The following is a 21,039-nucleotide window of genomic DNA, read 5'->3' as shown; positions in this document are numbered from 1 at the left end:
AGACCCATTACATGTTTGTACCTGCGCAAAGTCATGTTTGTTGGCACCGATTTCGAATAATAAAGCGTGACGGACGGATGGAATCGAGGGCTATTTGACCTATCGAGGACAGTTTTGGAATAGCCAGTATCAGATAAGCGTTCCATTTCACAGTCGTAAATATGGATTGGAAACGAACCATTAGGAAGAGGTTGTAAAACGTACCTTGCAAACAAAGGTAACACAGGTGTACACGCGGAAACAGCAATCGCATGTTATTTGAAAGCCTTGTACCTCAGGCTCGGGTCTACAGAGGAGATTGACAGACATTTGTAAGGTTTTGATTACTGGCTAATTTATCTTAAGGTAAAAACGTAGAATGTTATCCCTTAGTTACAACTAAGTACTTCTTTACTGCTCATGTCACAACTGTATCTACCGGTGCACCTGGCCCATGCTCCCAGTGTTTAGTGGAGTCATTTGCATTTGTTACTTTGTATGTATGATTACTTTATGTTCTTTGTTGTGTTTGTCTGTTTTTCTATGTCTGGTCTTTGTCCCTAGATTACATTCTTTTGATTACCGCTATAACCCTGGTTCCCTTGATTTAGACTGGTTCCCGATAGCAATATATGAGAGTGTATTGCTAGTAGCTAATACCTGGAACGTAGTCCCGGGAACCAGGATACCCTTGGTTACTCTTTGATTACCGCTGTAACCTTGGTTCCCTTGATTATTCTTTGATTACCGCTATAACCTTGGTTCCCTTGGTTAATCTTTGATTACTGCTATAACCTTGGTTCCCTTGGTTACTCTTTGATTACCGCTATAATCTTGGTTCCCTTGATTACTCTTTAGAATGTTTGGACATTTTGAGGTTGCTCTCGAATTCACGGAACTGCAGGAAAAAAAAACTGATGCGTTTCCATATTCTCAGATATAGTGTTTTAAAATATCTAAAACGTTGAATGTTAATTAACTACTTGAATTTGCAATTATTGACTTCAAGGAAGGAATAGGGTTGATTTTTTTCTAGCTGAAAATTAGCAATGCACAGTAAAATGTTCTGATCAAATTATGGAAATGGTTCATATTGAAGGTCTTAATTTACTAACTTACTCCTGTCGGCATATTCCCGGGACTACTGTCTCATCTGCAAATTTTAGGAAGACCGGAAATTAAAAGAAAAAAAATAGATGACGTCATTTTTGCGTTGTGATAACTTTCATCTAAAAAAATGAAGTTGTGTTTTGTGTTATTTTTCTGTCTCTACCAAGCTGTAGGTTAGTATGAATAAAAACGTGGAACACTGTCTTTATTTTATTTTCAAATAAGTTCTTTTTATAGTTCGTTTCTCTCTGTTATTTAATCTATTATAAAAAACGACACTTTTGTATGGCAAGTCAAAGTGGACAAAAATGAGCATTTTCTAATATTAAAAATGATTTGTAATGTTACAAATTCCATTTCTAATATTACAAATTGGATTTCTTATATCACAAAACACTTTTTGAATATTAAAAAATCATTTTTAATATTACGAATTCAATTGAATTCCTAATATTAAAAAAAAAATATTTTTGAATATTAGAAAATGGATTTGTCGTATTCAATTTCAATGACGATTTTTTAATATTAGAAAATTATTTTGTAATATTAAAAAAATGTGACTGATTTTCTAATATTACAAATTCATTTTCTAATATTACAAATTCATTTTCTAATATTACAAATTCAATTTGTAATATTATAAAATGTGTGATATTTTATAATATTACTAAATCAGGAATTTGTAATATTAGAAAATGAATTCTTAATATTAGAAAATAAGTGTTTTCTAATATCAAAAATGATTTTTTTTTAATATTACAAATTCATTTTCTAATATTACAAATTGGATTTCTAATATCACAAAACACTTTTTAATATTAAAAATTCAATTGAATTTCTAACATTAAAACTATTTTTTTAATTTAAGAAATTGATTTTCTAATATTAGAAAATGGATTTGTCATATTCAGTTACGATTTTTTAATGTTAAGAAAATCATTTTGTAGTATTAAAAAATGTGACTGATTTTCTAATATTACAAATTCATTTTCTAATATAACAAATTCATTTTCTAATATTACAAATTCAATTTGTAATATTACAAAATGTGTGATATTTTATATTATTACTAAATTAGGAATTTGTAATATTAGAAAATGATTTTTTAATATTACAAATTGAATTTCTAATGTTAAAAATCTTTTCTAATATTAAAACAATGATTTTGTAATATTAGAAATTCATTACCCTATCCCAGGACAAGCGAAATTACCCTTCGGACAAGTAAAAGTTTATTATACTTGCCCAAAGGACAACCAAATCTTCAACATTTTTGTCAACATTCCTTTACTAAAGCCGGTAAAGGACAAACCTAAATTTCAATTTTGTTAAGTAAAATTTTCATGAACTTGCCCAATAGCCTGAATAGGACAAGATTTATCAAAAGTCTACGTCATAACCTGCAGCTCAGTGTCTGTTCCAAACCGCCATCTGTTTTAACATATGTTTTAATAACAATAATTAATAAGTGATGAAAGTATAACAGTATAGCAGTATATTTACTACTGAACCACAGGCGCCAGGACAGGATATAGTTTTTAACTTATCTTTTAAATAAAATTCATAGTTTTTATTTACTGAACCCATAAAAAATCTTTACTTATTACCACACGTTTTTTTTACATGTAATTTTAGCATTTTGATATAATATATCATAATAGAGAAAAACAAGGGTTTATAATATACTATATAAAAGATGCTAAGATTACTTAAAAACGGGTCAAACATGCGTAGTAAGGCAATAAATAAAAACTACTAATTAGTTAAAAAGTATATCCTGTCCCCGAGAACCTGTGTATTGAATGTCACTGACGGTATGATTTTCCAAATTTCAGGGACATGAACATGTTCCGGTTTGACTACCATAATCGGCACATATTACGATGATGTATGCCAACTTTTTTAGCCAAGCTGTATCTTTAAAATGTTTAGACATTTTGAGCTTGCTTTCCAAGGTACGAACTGTGGTTGGCGAGTGTTGCGTTTTGATATTTATTATGGACTAAAAGTTGATATATTATATATGGACCCGTCAATACAATATATGAAAAGGGATTAATATGTAACATATTGACTGAGGAAAAGTTTGTAATATATATATATATATATATATATATATATAATTTACGTATGTAAATAATGCATCTTGGAAATAATGTTGCATTTTGTGTATTCGAAAATCCAACTCGGGATATATATATATATATATATATTACGTATGTAAATAATGCATCTTGGAAATAATATTGCATTTTGTGTATTCGAAAATCCAACTCGGTATGTCATTTTCACCTTACAAAACCAAATTTAATCCAAGACTAAGCATTTTGAAATTTTTGTGGGAAAATCAATCGCCATAACAACTTCAACCTTTGAATAATCTGGAAACCTCAAAATTAAGACGCAACATGTCAAACTCTACCTAAAAACAAGTTTTATTCAAATCGGACACCATGGCAGCAGCGGCTTTTCAATGATCTCGAAATCTCAAAATTTGGACTTGGCCTGACCAACTCTTCCTTAACACAATGTTTCATCCAAATCGGAGCATTTTAAAATTTCGGTTGCCTTGGCAGCGGACAACGTTTTGTTCCTTTATGCTTGCATAACCTTATTCAGCTTGTTTTCTTTTCCTGACCAGATCCACCCCCCCCCCCCCCATCCCACAAGATACCGTCTTGGGGGCTAATTTTTATTTTGCTAGGTGTAATGGCTCGTGAGGCATAAACGTAAGCATTTAAAAATCGTAAGAAATGGCATTACATTGTTTTTATTGCAGGAACGTTAGCTACGTGTGTTGACCATTCTCCACTCTGTTCAAGTATTGGTAAAAGTGTATGTACCCAGCAATATCAACCATGGGGAGTAGAGAACTGTGAAAAATACTGCAATTTATGTGGTGGTGAGAATTATCTTTAATTGTTAGCTGAATTTAATTGGACAAATTATATGGTTTCCAGAAAACAAATGTCAGTTTTCAGAGTTAGAATGATTATACCCTCTCGGGAGGCTAAATCAGATTTAAAAAAAATCCTCCACGAACGTCGTGATTATCTGGACTACGTCTCGTTTGGGTTAATGATATGACAATTGTTGAGATATTCACTAGATAATCAAATTGTAGGATTAAAAAAAAATAGACAACATTTAGTCTGGTTTTGGTATATTTCCTACTTGTTCCGCCCCTACACAATCATAATTATGAATCGCCCAGATATATCATACGGGCATATTACCCTCTAGAAAGGAGTGCAGTTGCTTTTCCAATGTGCACGCGCAAAAAGTCACATAGACTTGTGCCTGCGGTAGAGTGTGTAACATTTCTGTATATTTATACATGTCAAAAATCTATATCAGATGTCATAACAACCCCGAGACCATATTCATTGTATCATGTCTTTTAACTATACTTCAAGTGTGTTCCGAGTAGGGCTGCGATGTAGCTCAAGGGTATGCCATATATAGGGTAAACGATTACAGAGTTTAGACAATCATTTACAATGCATATTCAGTAGGCAGGCTTTCATTATCTTTTCAGTTAACAGGCTTAATAGAAAAAATGGACCATCTACACCTTCAAAATGTATAAAAGGGGGAACGGGGCTTATTGTGATTTTGAAGTGTCCATTTCCACTTTTTGAACTATCTACATTTTAACAGTAGCCGGTTCTTAATGAAACCTCTGAGTAGGGCCTACTTGCCAATGGTCCCTAAAATATGATGTAGGCTACTAAAATTTGTACTGTAACTTATTGTAAAGCACTATAAATAGTTGCTACCAAAATTTAAGCTGTGGGCCACCGTATTAACCAAGCCAAAATTAGGCATATAAAAAATCGTATATTTCAATCTAAATGTATAATATTTCGTTATATCATATATTTAAATTAAAATATAACTTTTTTCCATATGCATTATAAGTGTTTGTTTAAGCCCTATATCATCTACCCTATATCACACACCTATATCGCATACCCTATATCGAATCCCTTCACAGGCTATACTTCAAGTATGTTTAAAATTTATGATATAATGAACATGACAAGTTAAAATCTGTATCGCATGCTGTATCAATCCTCGACGTATATCACTCCGTGGGCCGGTGATGTAGGAGTCTCGGGTTGATACAGCATGTGATACAGATTTTGACATGTAATATTCCGTATATACCTTCTATACATTATCATTGACTGCATCTCGGGTGATTTATCTACTTAGTGTGGTATTCCAGCGTCCTCTACTGCAGGCACTATATGTCACAGTGTATAGTATATAACCAGGGGCGGATCCAGGATTTTAGATTAGGGGTGGTCGCATAGTTAAAAACGAGGCAAAAAAAATTAGGTTAAATTTTTGAAATATTCTTCTAGAGTGGGTGCAATGTAGAATATCTTTTGTGGTAAAAACACGCATGCCACGCCCCCGTCTGAATCCGCCCCTGATAACAATGCTGAATACTATACAAAAGCATTTAGTACATATATTTTAAATTCATCACCACTGAATGTTAGATCATGTATGAGGTTTGAGGTAGAGCATACCCAATATTTCAGTAACATTCTGTGAAATTTAAATATAGCTCAAAGAATGTAGTCTTCAAAGTGGCTAATCGTCAAATATTGTATATATGTCACTGATGTTGGCTAGCTTTCAACATCCAGGCGAATTCAATGCTTTACCAAACTTAACTTCCAATCAATCGGTGATTCTCTCAATTTAAGGAATGACTGTTATATTTTTTCGGTCTATGAAGAAATAACATAAAGTAACTAAAAGCATACATACAAAGTAACAAAAGCAAATGAGCAACTCGGACTTCAATAAAAACTGGGAGCATGACATGCGTAGCAGGTTATTTTAAAACGTACATCAAGGGCATTGATGTCATTTCAATTAGACCGAAAAAATATAACAGTCATTTCTCATAATTTAATTCAAGTACAAATGTACCAAAATTCAAGGAATTAATCATAAAAAAATGTTTGATGACGTCACAGTCGTTACAAAATTTGGTATATGAGATGTAAGTCCATTTAAGGAAGACTATGCAAGGAATTACTCGGGTCTTAAAATGTAAAGCAATGAAAATGTAATAACTTATTTTGCCCATAATACTAGAAAATACATTTTTTAGAAGCGATATATACACAAATAAATGTGGATTTAACGCAAATAATAAATCAAGTGGGTATCAACAAAAAGGATATGAGTCTAAGACTGGCATTATTCAAAGGAAAAAACTCGATGGATTCTGAAAAGACCATCTTAGTCTGCATTTTTTTGTAAACATAGATCCTGATTCTTTTCTGCTGCATGCACACAAAGTGAATTTTTTTATATAAACGATTAATTAGTATTAATTAGTAATAGTATTAGGACAAAAATATATCATCATTCCAGCTTTTCTATTTTTTTTTCGTTATGGCATGCCCTGTCTTTTTTATTTCAAATATTTCATCCTTGGCCTCCACCCCCCCCCCATAAAAATCATATAAATCGAATCCCCTATTAAAGGCCGTGCTGGCAAAAAGTTAAGTAAAATAAAATAAAAAATATTGAAACGTTTAAATTCATGATCTTGAGGATTTTTTAGATTTTTAGATTGTCTTTTAACAAATTATTTGCTTGTTTCTACTAAAGCATTTATTTTTTAGGTAATGTCGGTTCGGCTGAACACAACCACCTACCGAAACCTACAGGTAAAGCAGGCATTTAATATAGTTAGGTACAATTTCGCAATTTTATAGCTACCGGTCTACCAAAATACCCGTTAGGCCTATTCTGTAAATGTGTCAAGGGTCATGTGATGTCATGATATTTAAAAGATAACTGTTGTATTTGAAGATTTGGAGGCAAATTTGGTTTAATGGCGACGCATGAGCGGAGCCAATAAACGGACATTCTAGACTGTCAAATACAATGCAACTGTCAGATATATCTGGGAAAGTAAAAATTAAAATCATTCAATGTTTTAAAAAAATTTAGACAGTCAATCGTGGAAATGACACTCTCACACGTTTTTTAATGAAATTCCTAAGTAACTAGTAATGTTGCATTAGAATTGAGATTTAGACCCCTAAACAATCTAATTAAAAAAAAAGACCTATTCATTGTTCCATTCAGTCACTGCATCTGCATGCAGTGACAGAATGGAACAACTGATAGGTCTAATTTTAATTCGATTGACCCCCAAACAGAACAAAAACAAAACAACACAAAACTATGTCAAGTCTGATTTTTTATGCCCCCGCGACAGACTGTCGGGGGGAGGCATATTAATTTACCCCTGTCAGTCCGTTCGTCCGTCCGTCCGGATTACACATGATCATGGCTTGCCCGGCTATCTCCTCGTGCAGTCTTTGAACTACATCTAAAATATTTTACAGGATATTTCTACACATGATGAAGTTGTGCAGGACCAAAGGATTTGGATTTTTGTGATGTATTACTGAAATTGGTGATAGTTACACTTAGTCATTTTACTCGGAAATATATGGATCGTGGCTTGTCCGGCCATCTCGTAAAGTTTTTGAACTACATCTAAAATATTTTACAGGGTATTTCTGCACATGATGAAGGTGTGCAGGACCAAATAATTTTGATTTTCGTGAAATGTTACGGAAATTGGTGATAGTTTACTCAGAAATAGGGCTATATGGCTTGTCCGGCTATATCATCTTACAGTAAGTACATCTAAAATATTTTTGCAGGATGTTTCCACACATAATGATGGTGTGCAAAGTCATAGGATCTTGATTTTCATGAAATATTACGGAACTGGTTGCTAGTTGGACTTTGGAAATATTACGAAACTGGGTGATAGCTAGACCTTGTAGTTTTTGTCAGAAATATATCCCAAGCAACAAAGTTAGGCATTTGTTATTGGGGTATTAACATTTTTTATGTGTCCGTCAGTCCGTCCATCGGTCCTCTTTTTCTCATCGCAACTAGTCTGACACTACCAAACAGAATTTCATGACACTATATTGCCAGGATACAATATGTAGATATGCATATATTTAGGAATTTCTGATCCCCAAATTGATTCCCAAATTTTTCGAGTTACAGTACTGGAACAGTTTGACATTGCAAGTCTTGGAAGGATTGAGCTGAACCAACAGACCATGAGTATCACAAGTCTTGGAAGGATGTCTGAATCTGCAAATCATGTCTTCATACAAAAATAAACATGTTCCTAATTTGGCAAATCTAGCGAGCGGGGGCGTCATTAGTGTCTTACAGACACATTTGATTTACCAAAAAAAAGTTACTAACAAATGACACGGGGGCTCCTGTGATAAACAGGGATTCTAGTTTATCAATAACGTTTACAAGAAAATGCTTCCCAGGGCACAGCTTGGTATGACTGCAGAGGTCGGTCCCTGAACAGATGGGGCAAGTATTCATATTAAGTAGCAGTCTTTATAAAAATCAGACAGGAGGTGATTCATGCATGTCAAAAACCTATTAAATTTACTTTTATTTCTTGTTCAGAAAAGCTATGGACAACATAACCAGTCATAGTTTTTCCTTTGGATCAGTTGTGCTTTTGAGATAAAATTTATATAGACTGTACATGAAATTAGCCCTTTGCAAGAGTTATCGTTCTTGATTTGGTTGATTTTAATGGGAGATTGAAGTGCAGTTTTCTCAAAAGTACAGATCTAAATACAGAAAGGACTATTGTCACATCAAAATATAGCATATGCATGGACCAAAAGCGTCGTCTGTTCCATGGTTTTTTTTTACTACAGCATAAATCACTTTACCATATGCAGTGTCTGAATTTTATATGGACTGGTACTTAAATACGGCTTTAAATACTTAGTTTTTAATGCTGTTTGACATTTGACACAAGAAAAGAACTTGATTCGAATCAGAGTAGCACTTTTTTGTGAAAGTTAAAGAAAGTTTCTTGGATTTTCAAGTTATTATCTTGAAAATATCTTGAATTTTTAACTTACCATCTTGAATTTTCAAATTATTATCTTGAATTTTCAAGAAACTTTCCTAATTTTCAAGTTATTATCTTTAATTTTCAAGAAAAAACCTTTAAAAATTGCGTGGCCGTTTTCGGCTTCCGTAGATTTTAGTATGCAAAAATCTTGAAATCACTTCATATTTCAAATGACAGAATAAATGCTCTGACAGACTGTTTACAAGCATTTTTGTCACATGTATTATAATTTGAAAGGCTGATCAACCCTGTACAAGTCGGAACTATTCAGCCTTTTTGGTTCACAGTAGAAAAAAACGTTGATGCACTAGTCGGAAGAATATACTCATAATCTGGAATTTATCCTATTATATCTAAATTGGTCGAATTTTTCCTCATTAATTTTTCCTTCGATCATCCCTTTGCGCGTAACTTATGTAAGCGTTGGTGTTCTTTATTTTTCGTGATATCTTACTAAAATGCTTAGCGCCGCCTGGTTGATGGGACTATTTTGGTACGGGTAATACTACAATTCCGACAAATTATTCAATGAGAAATTCTTTCTGCACCTGAGGTAATATTTAAGTGTAGCAGAAATGGCCGAGTAGTTCCGTGTTTCGTGGTTGATTACTTTTATTACTGACTCAGGCTGCTAATCATATACAGTTTAACATATATAATATACTTTATTGACTAACGTTCGATTACTAACCAACTACCCAAAATATGTTAAAATATGTCAAAAACTACCAATTGATATGAATTCAAACCGGGCATCTAAACGGGGCCAATATGGATCAAACCAGGGCCAATACGTCATCATAACTTCCGGTCATTTAACACATTTTGAGTTAGAATTGGATTTCATGAACGTTGATCATCAGGACTAAAAAAAAATCTTCCATTTTATACAAAAAAGGATATTTATGACTGACTAATACAAATAAACCTACATGTTTTTGGTAAAACACGAAAACAACTGTTCTACAAATCATCTAGTTGAGTTGGTTAATAAAATTGTCAATAAATATGTACTTTCATACTGACCCTGTTATAGGTTTCGGTCAATCATATTGGCCTCCTCGACAGCCGTATTGGCCCTCGGAAATGCCTCGATCAATATAACAGACCTCAAACCTATAACAGGGCCAATATGAAATTACGAAATTACATATTTATTAACATATAATATTAGTCTAAATATGATCAATACAAAATACAAAAGTGCGCAAATACGGGATTTAGCCTGAGGCCAATATGACATTTTGGACTAGTTAGTCAATAAAGGTATAATTGCGTAAGGTTTTCCATATTGGCTAGCAATACTGGACTTCGGCTACGCCTTAGTCCAATATGACTAGCCTCGGACAATCACTAAGCCAATATGGAAATTTAAACCTTACGCAATAACACTATAGAATAGACAAATATCATAAATATTAATATTTATTTTATTTAAAGGTTCTGTAAGTAAGGATATAATTGCATCAATTTCCTCACTGTCGGAAACCCGGATGAACTACGCTTCGGTGAAGAGTGAGGTACGAATCTCACGGTGACGAAGCGTAGTAACTTGTGGGTCTGACGGTGCAATCTCCCGTGCAGAAGGTATTTTTGCTATTTCAAAGCTTTACACCTCTAGCGGAGTAATACGCAATGAATCAGAAAACGATTTAAATAGACTAATATTGCAATTATTACTCATTTTAATTGTCCAGTTCTTTAGAAATAAAATTCAAGGCTAAAAAACATTTTCAGGACCAGAATGCAAAAAAGATAAACTTGGTATGGACTATGAAGGGACTGCCCATGTAACAGAAGGTGGACTTGAATGCCAAGCCTGGGCATCATTGAAGCCCCATAAGCATGGATTTGTCGAAGAATTAGGAGGAGACAAAAACTACTGTCGAAATCCTGAATCATCTCAGTGGTGCACTGATGAAAATAATAAACTCTACAGATGTGGTCATCCTAATGGTCCTTGGTGTTTTACAACCAGTAAATCGCACAGATGGCAATATTGTAATGTTCCTTTGTGTTGATTGTAAGTGTTTTGAGTTGGTAAAGAAACTGCAGTAGTATTTGAAGTACTCATTTTAATAGACCATTTCGTGCTGTCTTTTTGCGCAGCGGCATGCTTACTTGATTGGTACTTCCACAAAGCATGTAAAACCATTTTCCGTACAAAATAGTTTGAAAACTGTTTAAATGAGGTTTATTTATGGGAAAGTGTTGATGCATTTATCAAGTGGAAGTACCAAATGCACCTGCTCAGAAAATTAGTATGAAAAGCTCAGAAAGTCAGTCATTTTACTTTAAAGTCAGTTTTCTTGTGTTGTGTGTAGTGACTAAGTGATTATAATGTTCTATAGAAATTGTATAAGATGGATTCTATGCAGGCTACCATTTGTACATTGTTCGTCACAACTGTGCGCAACACTGATTTTTTTCTAACGAAAAGGGATGGGTTCAACCACCAGACCGTCCCTAGATTCACTAGTTCTGGTGGAGTAAACAAGAATCAGTCGAATGGCGTTGCAGTTGTATTAATGGTTTGTAATAAGATGTGTCATATTCTTCCTACGATAGGTGGCACTCATAAGTGTAACATCATTGCAAATACGTGTAATTGTAAATAATTATGGAACAAAGGTCTGATGAAAGTACAATCGTAACTTTTTATTTGAAAGAAAAAAAACACAGTCTTGAAGTGCTGCAATAACAATATCATTAATTAATTAATGTAAATTAGGCAGTACCTAAAATGCTTCAAACCGTTAAAGATTATTTACTAAATGCTTTAATTTCAGAGGCTGTTCGGACAGATCCAGAGATTCTCAAAAGAGAGGGTCGGCTCTGTCATTGTTCAGTGGTTTTCTATATAACAGTGTGGGAAACCACCGCTCGCCAGCTCGCCAAATACGAGTAGATGTGTATTTTGGCGAGTTCTCATTTGCTTACACTCGTTAATTTGACGACCGTCAATTTGATTGGCAAGCTCCAAGGAAAGCTAACCAACCAACAGGTTATTTGTAAAACATCCCTTACATTACATCATACATTAAAAATATGTTCCCTACATTTTAAGAAGTTTAGCTTGAATATGTCAAGTGAATTTTGGCATGATTTGCACAATTTTATTGACTTGTAAAATGCCATTTTAATTTCCGGTAAACGGGGTCCGTCAAAACCTAGGCGACGGTCCCGATCTCGTATTAGTATTAAAATGAAATTATCTTGGTAATTTAAGATTTGTTACCTTGCAAATTAGTTGTTTATTGTCAAAATAAAAATGAACAAGAAGCAAATGATTTTCTTGTTTCATAATGATGAATCTGTTGAAATATAATTTTATTTTTAAAATATGAGTTCAAAATGGAACACTTATTTTGTTACTGTAAAGTACATGAAAAATTTAAATGGGAGGGAATATTCGAAAATGGAAAAGTTTTTGATAAATTTAAAAACAAATGAAATTATAGTTGCAGAAAGAAAAAGAAAGGCAGAAGATAGTCAAATCCACGAGAAAACAGATGATAGCACAGAAAAAAAACCAAAAAATGTGGCTAGTTGAATTTATATTTGGCTAGCAAGATCAATATTCCACTAGCCAGAATGGCAAGTTGGGGAAAAATGGTTTCTCACACTGTTATAATCAACTAGATTTTTCCGACCTAAAGGCAGCACCCCCTGGAACCCCTCTATTTTATTATCAAATTTTGATATCAACATTGTTATACAATTATAATTAACTGACCAATACGGTCTGAATTGACTTCGTAATTGAATATAAGGAGTTTTGGGTGAGGCTATTTACGTCATTTTATGCCTCAGAAGGGAGCGAAATTGTAAAGCAGTCAAAATGGTAAAAATGATGATGATTGGGAGTTTTTAACGACCTTGTATACCAATACAAGTCTCTCGAAGTTAGTAGGTTAGTAGAACCAAGTGGTGGTGGTTGCGATACCCAGACTTCGGGATACCTGACCAAAGAACTCGGTCATATTATGACTTATTATTGTGTAGACGCTCTGGCCTACTCCAAGACCCCACGTGGATCTGGGAGCGTCTCCCCACTCTAACTGTCTTGGAAGTACATATAAAAATGAAAATTTAGGATCTAATGTATACAAATTATGCGCCAAAAAAAAAGAAAAGACTGCAATATGGCGGATATTTTAATACGCGGGTTTTCGGCACGCCAATTTTCTTCTAAGCCAATAAGAAATAAGCGGAAGTCAGATATAACCTCAACTAACTCCCACAAAACATGCCTATTCATGCCTTTAATAAATTAAGGATATTTTAATACTTTTACCAAAATTCAACAGACAAAGTGAAGTATAAAAAATAAGGTTATCAGTCATAATTCTTTTTTACATAGATTCGGTCTGTGCAAAAAGAATGATTCATTCGGGCGCTTAAAATAGCATAATAGGAACTCTGTTTACGTTTACTGTTATGAATTATTATAAGTTCGATTGAGAACCAAAACCAGTCTCGGACTTGGCTAGTTTCAATAATTAGATACAAATCGAATCATAGAAGACAAAGTCCTCATAACGGTATTTAGTGCGAAATAAAGCCATAGCTTGGATGTTTCAGTCTGACAGGAAGTCGCATCTTTGGAGGTTCCCATACAAAGATCGGTATTTTCGTATTTTCTTCACAGAAAGTCGTTTATTACCTGGTCGTCAATAGTTGTATAAATTCAAAAACTTTTATTTCGTTTTCGACATGCCGTAGCTTTAGCCAGAAAGTCCGGAGTACAAACATTAAGCTTTACCGGTCCCACTAATTAGCGACAAGGAGTGACAAGAACCGTCAAGATATCTAGAAAAGGCGACGAAAAGATGATATTCAACTTCGCCTTCTTCAGTTTAACATCAACTTGGATTTATCTTTATTTTATAATTTAACAAAATTTAAAGCCGTGATTTATAAATGGATACAAAATTTGTTTTTGCTAAAGGTATGAAACTAGCAAAGATCCTTAATCGATATTACAGGTTATAACTAACTGAAATCGGTCTCTGAGGTCAAAGGTTAAATTCGTTTTGATTACCGTTATGTATGATGGCTTTGTCCTCTAATAATATAAAAGGACTGACAAAATGAACGGTGGTTTTTATGTTTCTTGGGGGAGTTTCAATAAATAATGTTATGATCTTTTTAATTATGAAACTTTGGGTTGCTCAAGTAACTGTATTGTGCTGTTACTTCTAGCAGATCGTATTTATATTAATTTGATACCTCTCTTTTTTGCAGGAGCTTATGGGAGAAACAAAGGAGATAGTGATTTTTAAACAACTTGACAATATCACGTTGTGTCTAATGATAGAGTGCATATTGCTTTATTTGGGGTTTAGCGATTGTTGAAGTCGGATTTTCAGATATATTGACTATCATAGTGTTATTGTGCTTTTTTTCATGACACCAAAGAATGACATTAAAAGAACTCGACGAGACTGAAACCCCCCCCCCCAAAAAAAAAAAACAAAAACAAAAGAGAACCCAATTCTGTGTTTATCAATGTCTATGTGGTATTAACAGCCGTTGTTCTAAATTACTAATCAAATGTGAGCTTTTTGTATATATTTTATAAAATATAAGAAATAAAAGACAAAAATATCAAGTTTTTGTTGAAATGAATTAATTTTTGTACCTCGCTACACGAAATGTCCGTCTCATTCCGTCTGTTTTTCCCCGATGCTTTCCATGTGATAACTTGAGAACATATTAAAAGGATCTTCAAACTATATATACTCACTGAGTATAATAAAAAAAAAGACCAAGTTTCAATTTCATTTTATGTTGATGAGTTATCTATCTTTCTTTGAATGTTTAAGACTTGCGGAAGTTTTTCTTGGGTGTTATGGAGTCTAGATAAACATCTTTTCCCTGTCATTGATTGTGTGATGAGTTAGAGTTTCAATTCTTGGAATATGAATAATGCCCTCGACTATTCGACTCTGGAATCAACTTCCTACATCAACTAAATATAGTCCCTCTGTTGATGTTTTCAGAAAGAGGCTGAATTCAGCCAACTCTGGCGCTCCTGAATACTTCAACAAAGGCAACAGAAAAGAGAATATATGGCATTGTCAGTTGAGGTGTGAGGCTAGCAATCCGAGTCATCATTTGCAGCTTCATCACCTGACTGACAATCCAAACTGTTCACACTGTGTAGATATGATCGAAAATAATTTTCAATATTTTATGTTTTGTCCACATTATCAAATTCACAGGTGGTCGCTGCAGAACGTTTGTGCTAAACTACAGATCGATTTTACCTTGCGTAACATACTTCATGGCAATGAACACCTGACATTTGACAATAATGTCAAGGTGATGTTAGCTACTCAAAATTTTATTAAGAATACTAAAAGATTTCAGTAGTACACAATTGTAATGTATGATGCTTATAGTGCTGTGCAGGTGGTAGTTTTGTTGACAGACTGATGTATATATTGCATTTTCTATTATGTTTAATTAAAATTATTTTTTTTGTTTCATAATAACAAGAAGAAATTTTGATACACTTTTTCCAAATTATTTCCTTCCCTCGTTTTACATGTATTTAGATGACAAAGTGTAAAATTTAAAGTTTCGAAGATAAATCAGTTTGGCAAACATATTTTCACTAAATTCTTATTCTTTTAATTTATAAGCTAAACAATTTTATATTGTAACTTAAAGTAATTAATTATTTATTTTAGAAGAATACTAATAGTACTTACCATAACAGATGATAAAATTATTAGTCAACTTTCATCAAGAGAAACAGAGTTATCTTTCTTTCAATGTATTCTTTTCTAAATGTCGTACATTATGCCACCATGTAAAGGCCTTGTATGGAGAGGATATATATAGGCCTAGTCTGCTATCCAATCCTATTCATAAAATATTAAATTTTTCATCGATGAATTTCAGTTATATTTCTTGGAATTCTGAAAAAAGTTAAGTTTGTTCTTTTGAGGTTATGAAGTCTAGATCAAATTTGAGGATGATTTCCTATTTGATGATTTGTATATTAGCATGTGTTATTAAGTACTTCTCCGACTAAGAATAGGGCAAAATGTGTACAAGGTGTAGCACATGATGGAAAAAACGCAGATAATTTACCTCGTTAACCAATGTAATGCAAGTAATGACGTCATAACAGAAAATAGCATTGTTGCATCATTACTTACGATCAATTTTACACTTGCGACTTCTTGTGAAAATGACAGCAGATAAAGGCATGGTGAGCAAAATAAAGAGAATTTTATCGATGGTTGAATACAACACAACGTCAAGCTCTGGTCACAGTTGTTCAAAATCACCCACTGGGCAAATATTTTCTTGTATAGATTGCACTAGATTTATTCAGTGGACCAGCGGATAAATCTGTTGAACAACCGTGCCCCGATAGTTAGACTACTGGTTTAGTCACATCAGCATAACTACTGTAGGTCCGGTCTTTAATTGTGCTACCGTTGATGTTCCGCCCCTGAATTCTTATTTTGAATACAATACATGAATTTTAGGGTATACAGAAAATGACATTGGCGAACTTATAAAAAAAATGATTTGATTATTGTTAAAAAAACACCAAGTGATCTGACATTAATGACGTATGATTCACAAATCGTTACAAAAAAAATTCCTAATTTGTGATTGCACCGGATATAGGTCAAATCACTATAGTCTATACTAGTTGGGTTACATATTTGATAGTTGTAAAGTATTGCGAAGTGCTATAAAGTTTTGAGAGCGAGGGGAAATTAAAGGGGGTATGGGGTTGGAAATTTTTTTTTCTGAAGTTATTCGTTATTGAATTTAGCACCCCCCAGTTAATTTACAAGGCAGATTTTTAAATAAAAATATTGATTCGCTTGCTGCTTTAATAAGAATAAAAATATTGCATTTGCGATCCCCCCTCTATAATATCCTTTATTATTTTTACGAGTATCACACAGACGTTACATGTACGGTAAAGCTCACGGTGGGCGCTGATTTAGGCAATGCCTACCCCATGTCAATAGCGTTAGATGAGAGATGCATTAAACACAAGGAACGATAATAAATCTGATAACCAGTCAAACACACCTTTAGTAGTAATATTAGCATCTCAGGAAGACTTATTGTAGAACACGAACTTTTACCAATTTTTTCCGCACGATTATGCCGATAATGACATTATGACTTCCATTGGGTTTGGTTTCCCGTTGAGGGCTATAGATCCAGACAACATATTAACTTTAGATCCGGTTGCCGGCGCAAATGTAACCAAAAAGTCTGAAAAGGCATATTTTGAGTTAAAAATGTTTTAGATTCTTGTGGCTTAGAAGAATCGAAGCAGAAAGGTTTGTCTCCATCTACAAAAAAAAAAGGAATTTCTAGGCATTTTGTGTGATACAGTCTCTAACCCTTTAAATTCCTGCAAATAAGTTGGATGATACCAGTTCTCGCTTGAGCGCCTGGCATCACAAACATACAGTGAAATTAAGATATTCTATCTCTGGTTGGTAAATTATTATTATTTTTTTTTTTTGGCATCGTGTGTTCGTCCGGGTAGGATATTTATGTCGAGAACTCTAAACTGGCTACGATCTGTTAATGACACGCCCGGAAACATTTTTATCACCCAGGAGATAAAAAACAAGTCCTATCTTTAAAAAAAGATAGCCGGCGCATATTCTCGTCTTGTTAATACCCATATGTGATATGTGATTATCAGATCTTATTTTGTGAACTGTGTGATCACTATACTATGTCTCGTATTTCAGTTATTTCATTGGTTCAACAAGTTAACTATTTCCAGTGATTGAAAATATAAATTTAAAGATTGACACCAATGCACCCAATGGAGGCTTAAATTTTACGGTTGCTGTCACAGTTGTCCAATGAAATGCAAGGTTGTATAAGGTTGTCATGGTTATGGATGTCACGTGAACTGATGGTACATACGGAACGCCATCTTTAGTTGTTAAATTTAATTATATTCTGTGGCTTTCTTATTATATGCTGTTCACTTGTAATTATATGCTGCGGTTTCAAAATTATATGCTGATGTTCCATTATTATATGTTCTTCCTTTGTAATTACATGCTGTGGTTATATGATTATATGGTTAAAAATTATATGATGTGCCGATATAAACCGGAAAGACATAATAAAAACCTGAAAAAATGGCGTCTAAAATGGATGAAATATATGGGAAGCCAAAGTTGACAAAAATCAATATTTTGTAATATTAGAAAATAATTTTTTAATATTACAAATTTTTTTTTAATATTAAAAATTCATTTTCCCCCTTTTTAATTTCCGGGGCCACAGGACATCATTTAGCCATTATGCAAGAGTAATCTCCTTTGTTGGTACTGATATATTTAAAAATTGGGTCAATGGGGAAATATCTGTTTTCTTCAAAACATATTTCTGTATTGGATGAGAAAAAGAGTATGACATGAAGGATACGTATCAAATTCAGCCAAAAGTCAACGTCTGGTGTAAAAGTTGATCAAGAATTTATAATTTAAAGAAGAAATTACAACTTGATTTTCACTATTGTGATACCTACTCAAATGGTGGACAAAGGGAGATAACTGTGTAATGTGCAAATACAGAATTACAAATTCCTGATTTAGTAATATTATAAATTATCATACATTTTGTAATATTAAGTATTGAATTTGTAATATTAGAAAATCAGTCACATTTTTAAATATTACAAAATGATTTTCTACACTACAGAAGTCATCACTACAAAAGTTTTATGGTCGTCATCATGAACACGTGGATCGTTATGGTGTATCCATCTGCGCCATGAAAACTGATTTATTCAACGGGTCATAGTTTTCCTTTCCTCGTTTGTCTACCCCGGACTTCATTTTTTTATGAGCAACACGTCGGGTGTTTCTAGAAATACAGAGGACGCTTACCCTCCCGGTGCACCTGGCACATGCTCCCAGTTTTTAGTGGAGTCCGAGTTGCTCATTTGCTTTTGTTTCTTTGTATGTATGATTTTAGTTACTTTATGTACTTTGTTGTGTATGACTGTTTTCCATGTCTGGTCTTTGTCTTTAGATTACCGCTATAACTTTGGTTCCCTTGATTACTCTTCTAATATTAAAAAAAACGTAATTGAATACAGCAAATCAATTTCTAATATTAGAAATTCAATTGAATTTTTTATATCAAAAAAGGGTTTTGTGATATTAGAAATCAAATTAGTAATATTAAAAATGAATTTGTAATATTAAAAAATTGCCATAGTCTTATTTATATAGATATTGGGTTGTACATGTAATATATTTCTAACGTCGGCAAAATTGAATAAAATCTTGCATGTTTTTGAGTGAACTATTCAGTCTAGCCGTAATTTCTGCAAATTTAATGTACAAGAAATATTGCGTCATTCTACGGAAGCCCATTAGCGCCAGGTGTTCACTTATCATTAATTCGTTATAACGACTAAGTATCTCGTTTTAACAACATAGCTTACTTGTTCAAACGACTTAGCATCTCGTTTAAACGACTTAATATCGCGTTATAGGCTAAAAACCACTAATTCCACTTCCCATAGGCTTCTATGCTAATTTCACAATATTCAATGGCTTCTCTGGACTTTACCTTAACTTTAACCTGCAGAGGACTATATATCAGCATGATTCTACATATGTCAGCTCACAATCCTCAGAATGGCATGTGGGGTTAGCAGACTTGCAGTGCAGTACTGGTCACCGGAAGTGACGGGTCTATAAATAGCATGGGAAATCCCAGTGTTTTCACAAGATAGGGGTATATTTAAAAATCATAATGGAGATTAGGCTTCACATCACAAGAAGCAAAATGCACCTATAAAATGTACAGAAATGTTTTTCCTTTCAGAAACTGTTTAAATTTTTTAAATAAGATGAGAACTTTTTTCACAGCACTATGAGGAACAGGGGTAATTTCTGCGTAGGACTATTTTTGCGTACGTTCCAAATGCTCATTGGTTGAATTGGTGGTCTGTAACCTATAACGACATAACTGGCGTTGTTAGCTATGTCGTTAAAACGAGATACTAAGTCATTTAAACGAGTTAGCTATGTCGTTATAACGAGATACTCAGTCGTTACAACGAGATACTTATAAGAGTGCACTATACAGTTACATTGAGGCGCACTGTTTCACACACCAAGTTTCCCCGTCAAATTTTTTAAAACTTCAAATCAAAAGTTGTAATTTGGTAGATATATTGTTTAAATGTAGTTAAGAATTTATACATAGACAGATGTAATACTTCGGGAGCGTTTATGGTTGTATTATCAACTTGGTTCTGTATACTTATGGCAAGAAAAAGCATCAATATCCGGTTTGTATCTGCATTTTCAGGAGCTGAAAAACAGCATAATGGCAGCTTCATTTGCGTATACTTGTGTATGTGCGATTGAGCGCCAAGCCAGTCTCGGAAAATATTTGCAAGTTTCGATTATTAAATACAAATCGAATCATAGTTTTTCCAGGATAGGGTTGGCCTTATAGTCTGCAGTATGGCTCCCGGATGTTTACGAAAATTACGTCATCAATATTACCCATAATTTTCGGGTCATAAAAATTGCGAAACGAAAACGAACCAAAACGAACCAAAACGAAACGAAATAATCGATAAAAGAAAGAATTGAAACGAAACAATTCGATAAAATGAATCAAATCGTAATAAAAACATAATTAAACTATATTAAATGAAACAGAATGCAGCGAAACTAAATGCAATAAAAGAAATTTTTTAAGACGTTTCGCAAATTTTAAGAACCATAATGTTAACCAGAGCCGGACGATTCGACCCAAAGACATTTCGAACCACGAAAACCAATAATTCTTTATGAATGCCGGACATATCGGCCAATAGACATATCAGACCATGACAATTAGTATAATGCTTTAGGGAAAATATATATTATTACAAAATTTGCCATACTTGAAGGTATAACATATCAAATAAAAGCTGACAAAAAATTGTTTTTATTAATGTTTCTTCGGGA

The 21,039-nt window shown here is 33.4% G+C and overlaps 1 protein-coding gene across 1 annotated transcript; it reads left to right on the top strand.

Annotated features, from left to right (window-relative positions):
• Window positions 1-1,132: 1,132 nt before the first annotated feature.
• LOC148620150 (plasminogen-like) lies at window positions 1,133-14,499 on the top strand. Its single transcript, XM_088580749.1, has 5 exons — window positions 1,133-1,262; window positions 3,869-3,991; window positions 6,744-6,788; window positions 10,784-11,069; window positions 14,294-14,499. Exons 1-4 carry the CDS (start codon window positions 1,217-1,219, stop codon window positions 11,065-11,067), a joined length of 498 nt encoding a protein of 165 aa, XP_088436875.1. The 5' UTR covers window positions 1,133-1,216; the 3' UTR covers window positions 11,068-11,069; window positions 14,294-14,499.
• Window positions 14,500-21,039: the final 6,540 nt, after the last annotated feature.

This window comes from Perna viridis, chromosome 4 (genome assembly GCF_037379345.1).
Source record: "Perna viridis isolate PV_CMFRI_1.1 ecotype Kerala chromosome 4, ASM3737934v1, whole genome shotgun sequence".
Classification (NCBI taxonomy): Eukaryota; Metazoa; Mollusca; class Bivalvia; order Mytilida; family Mytilidae; genus Perna; species Perna viridis.
This window is presented reverse-complemented; position numbering and strand designations above follow the sequence as displayed.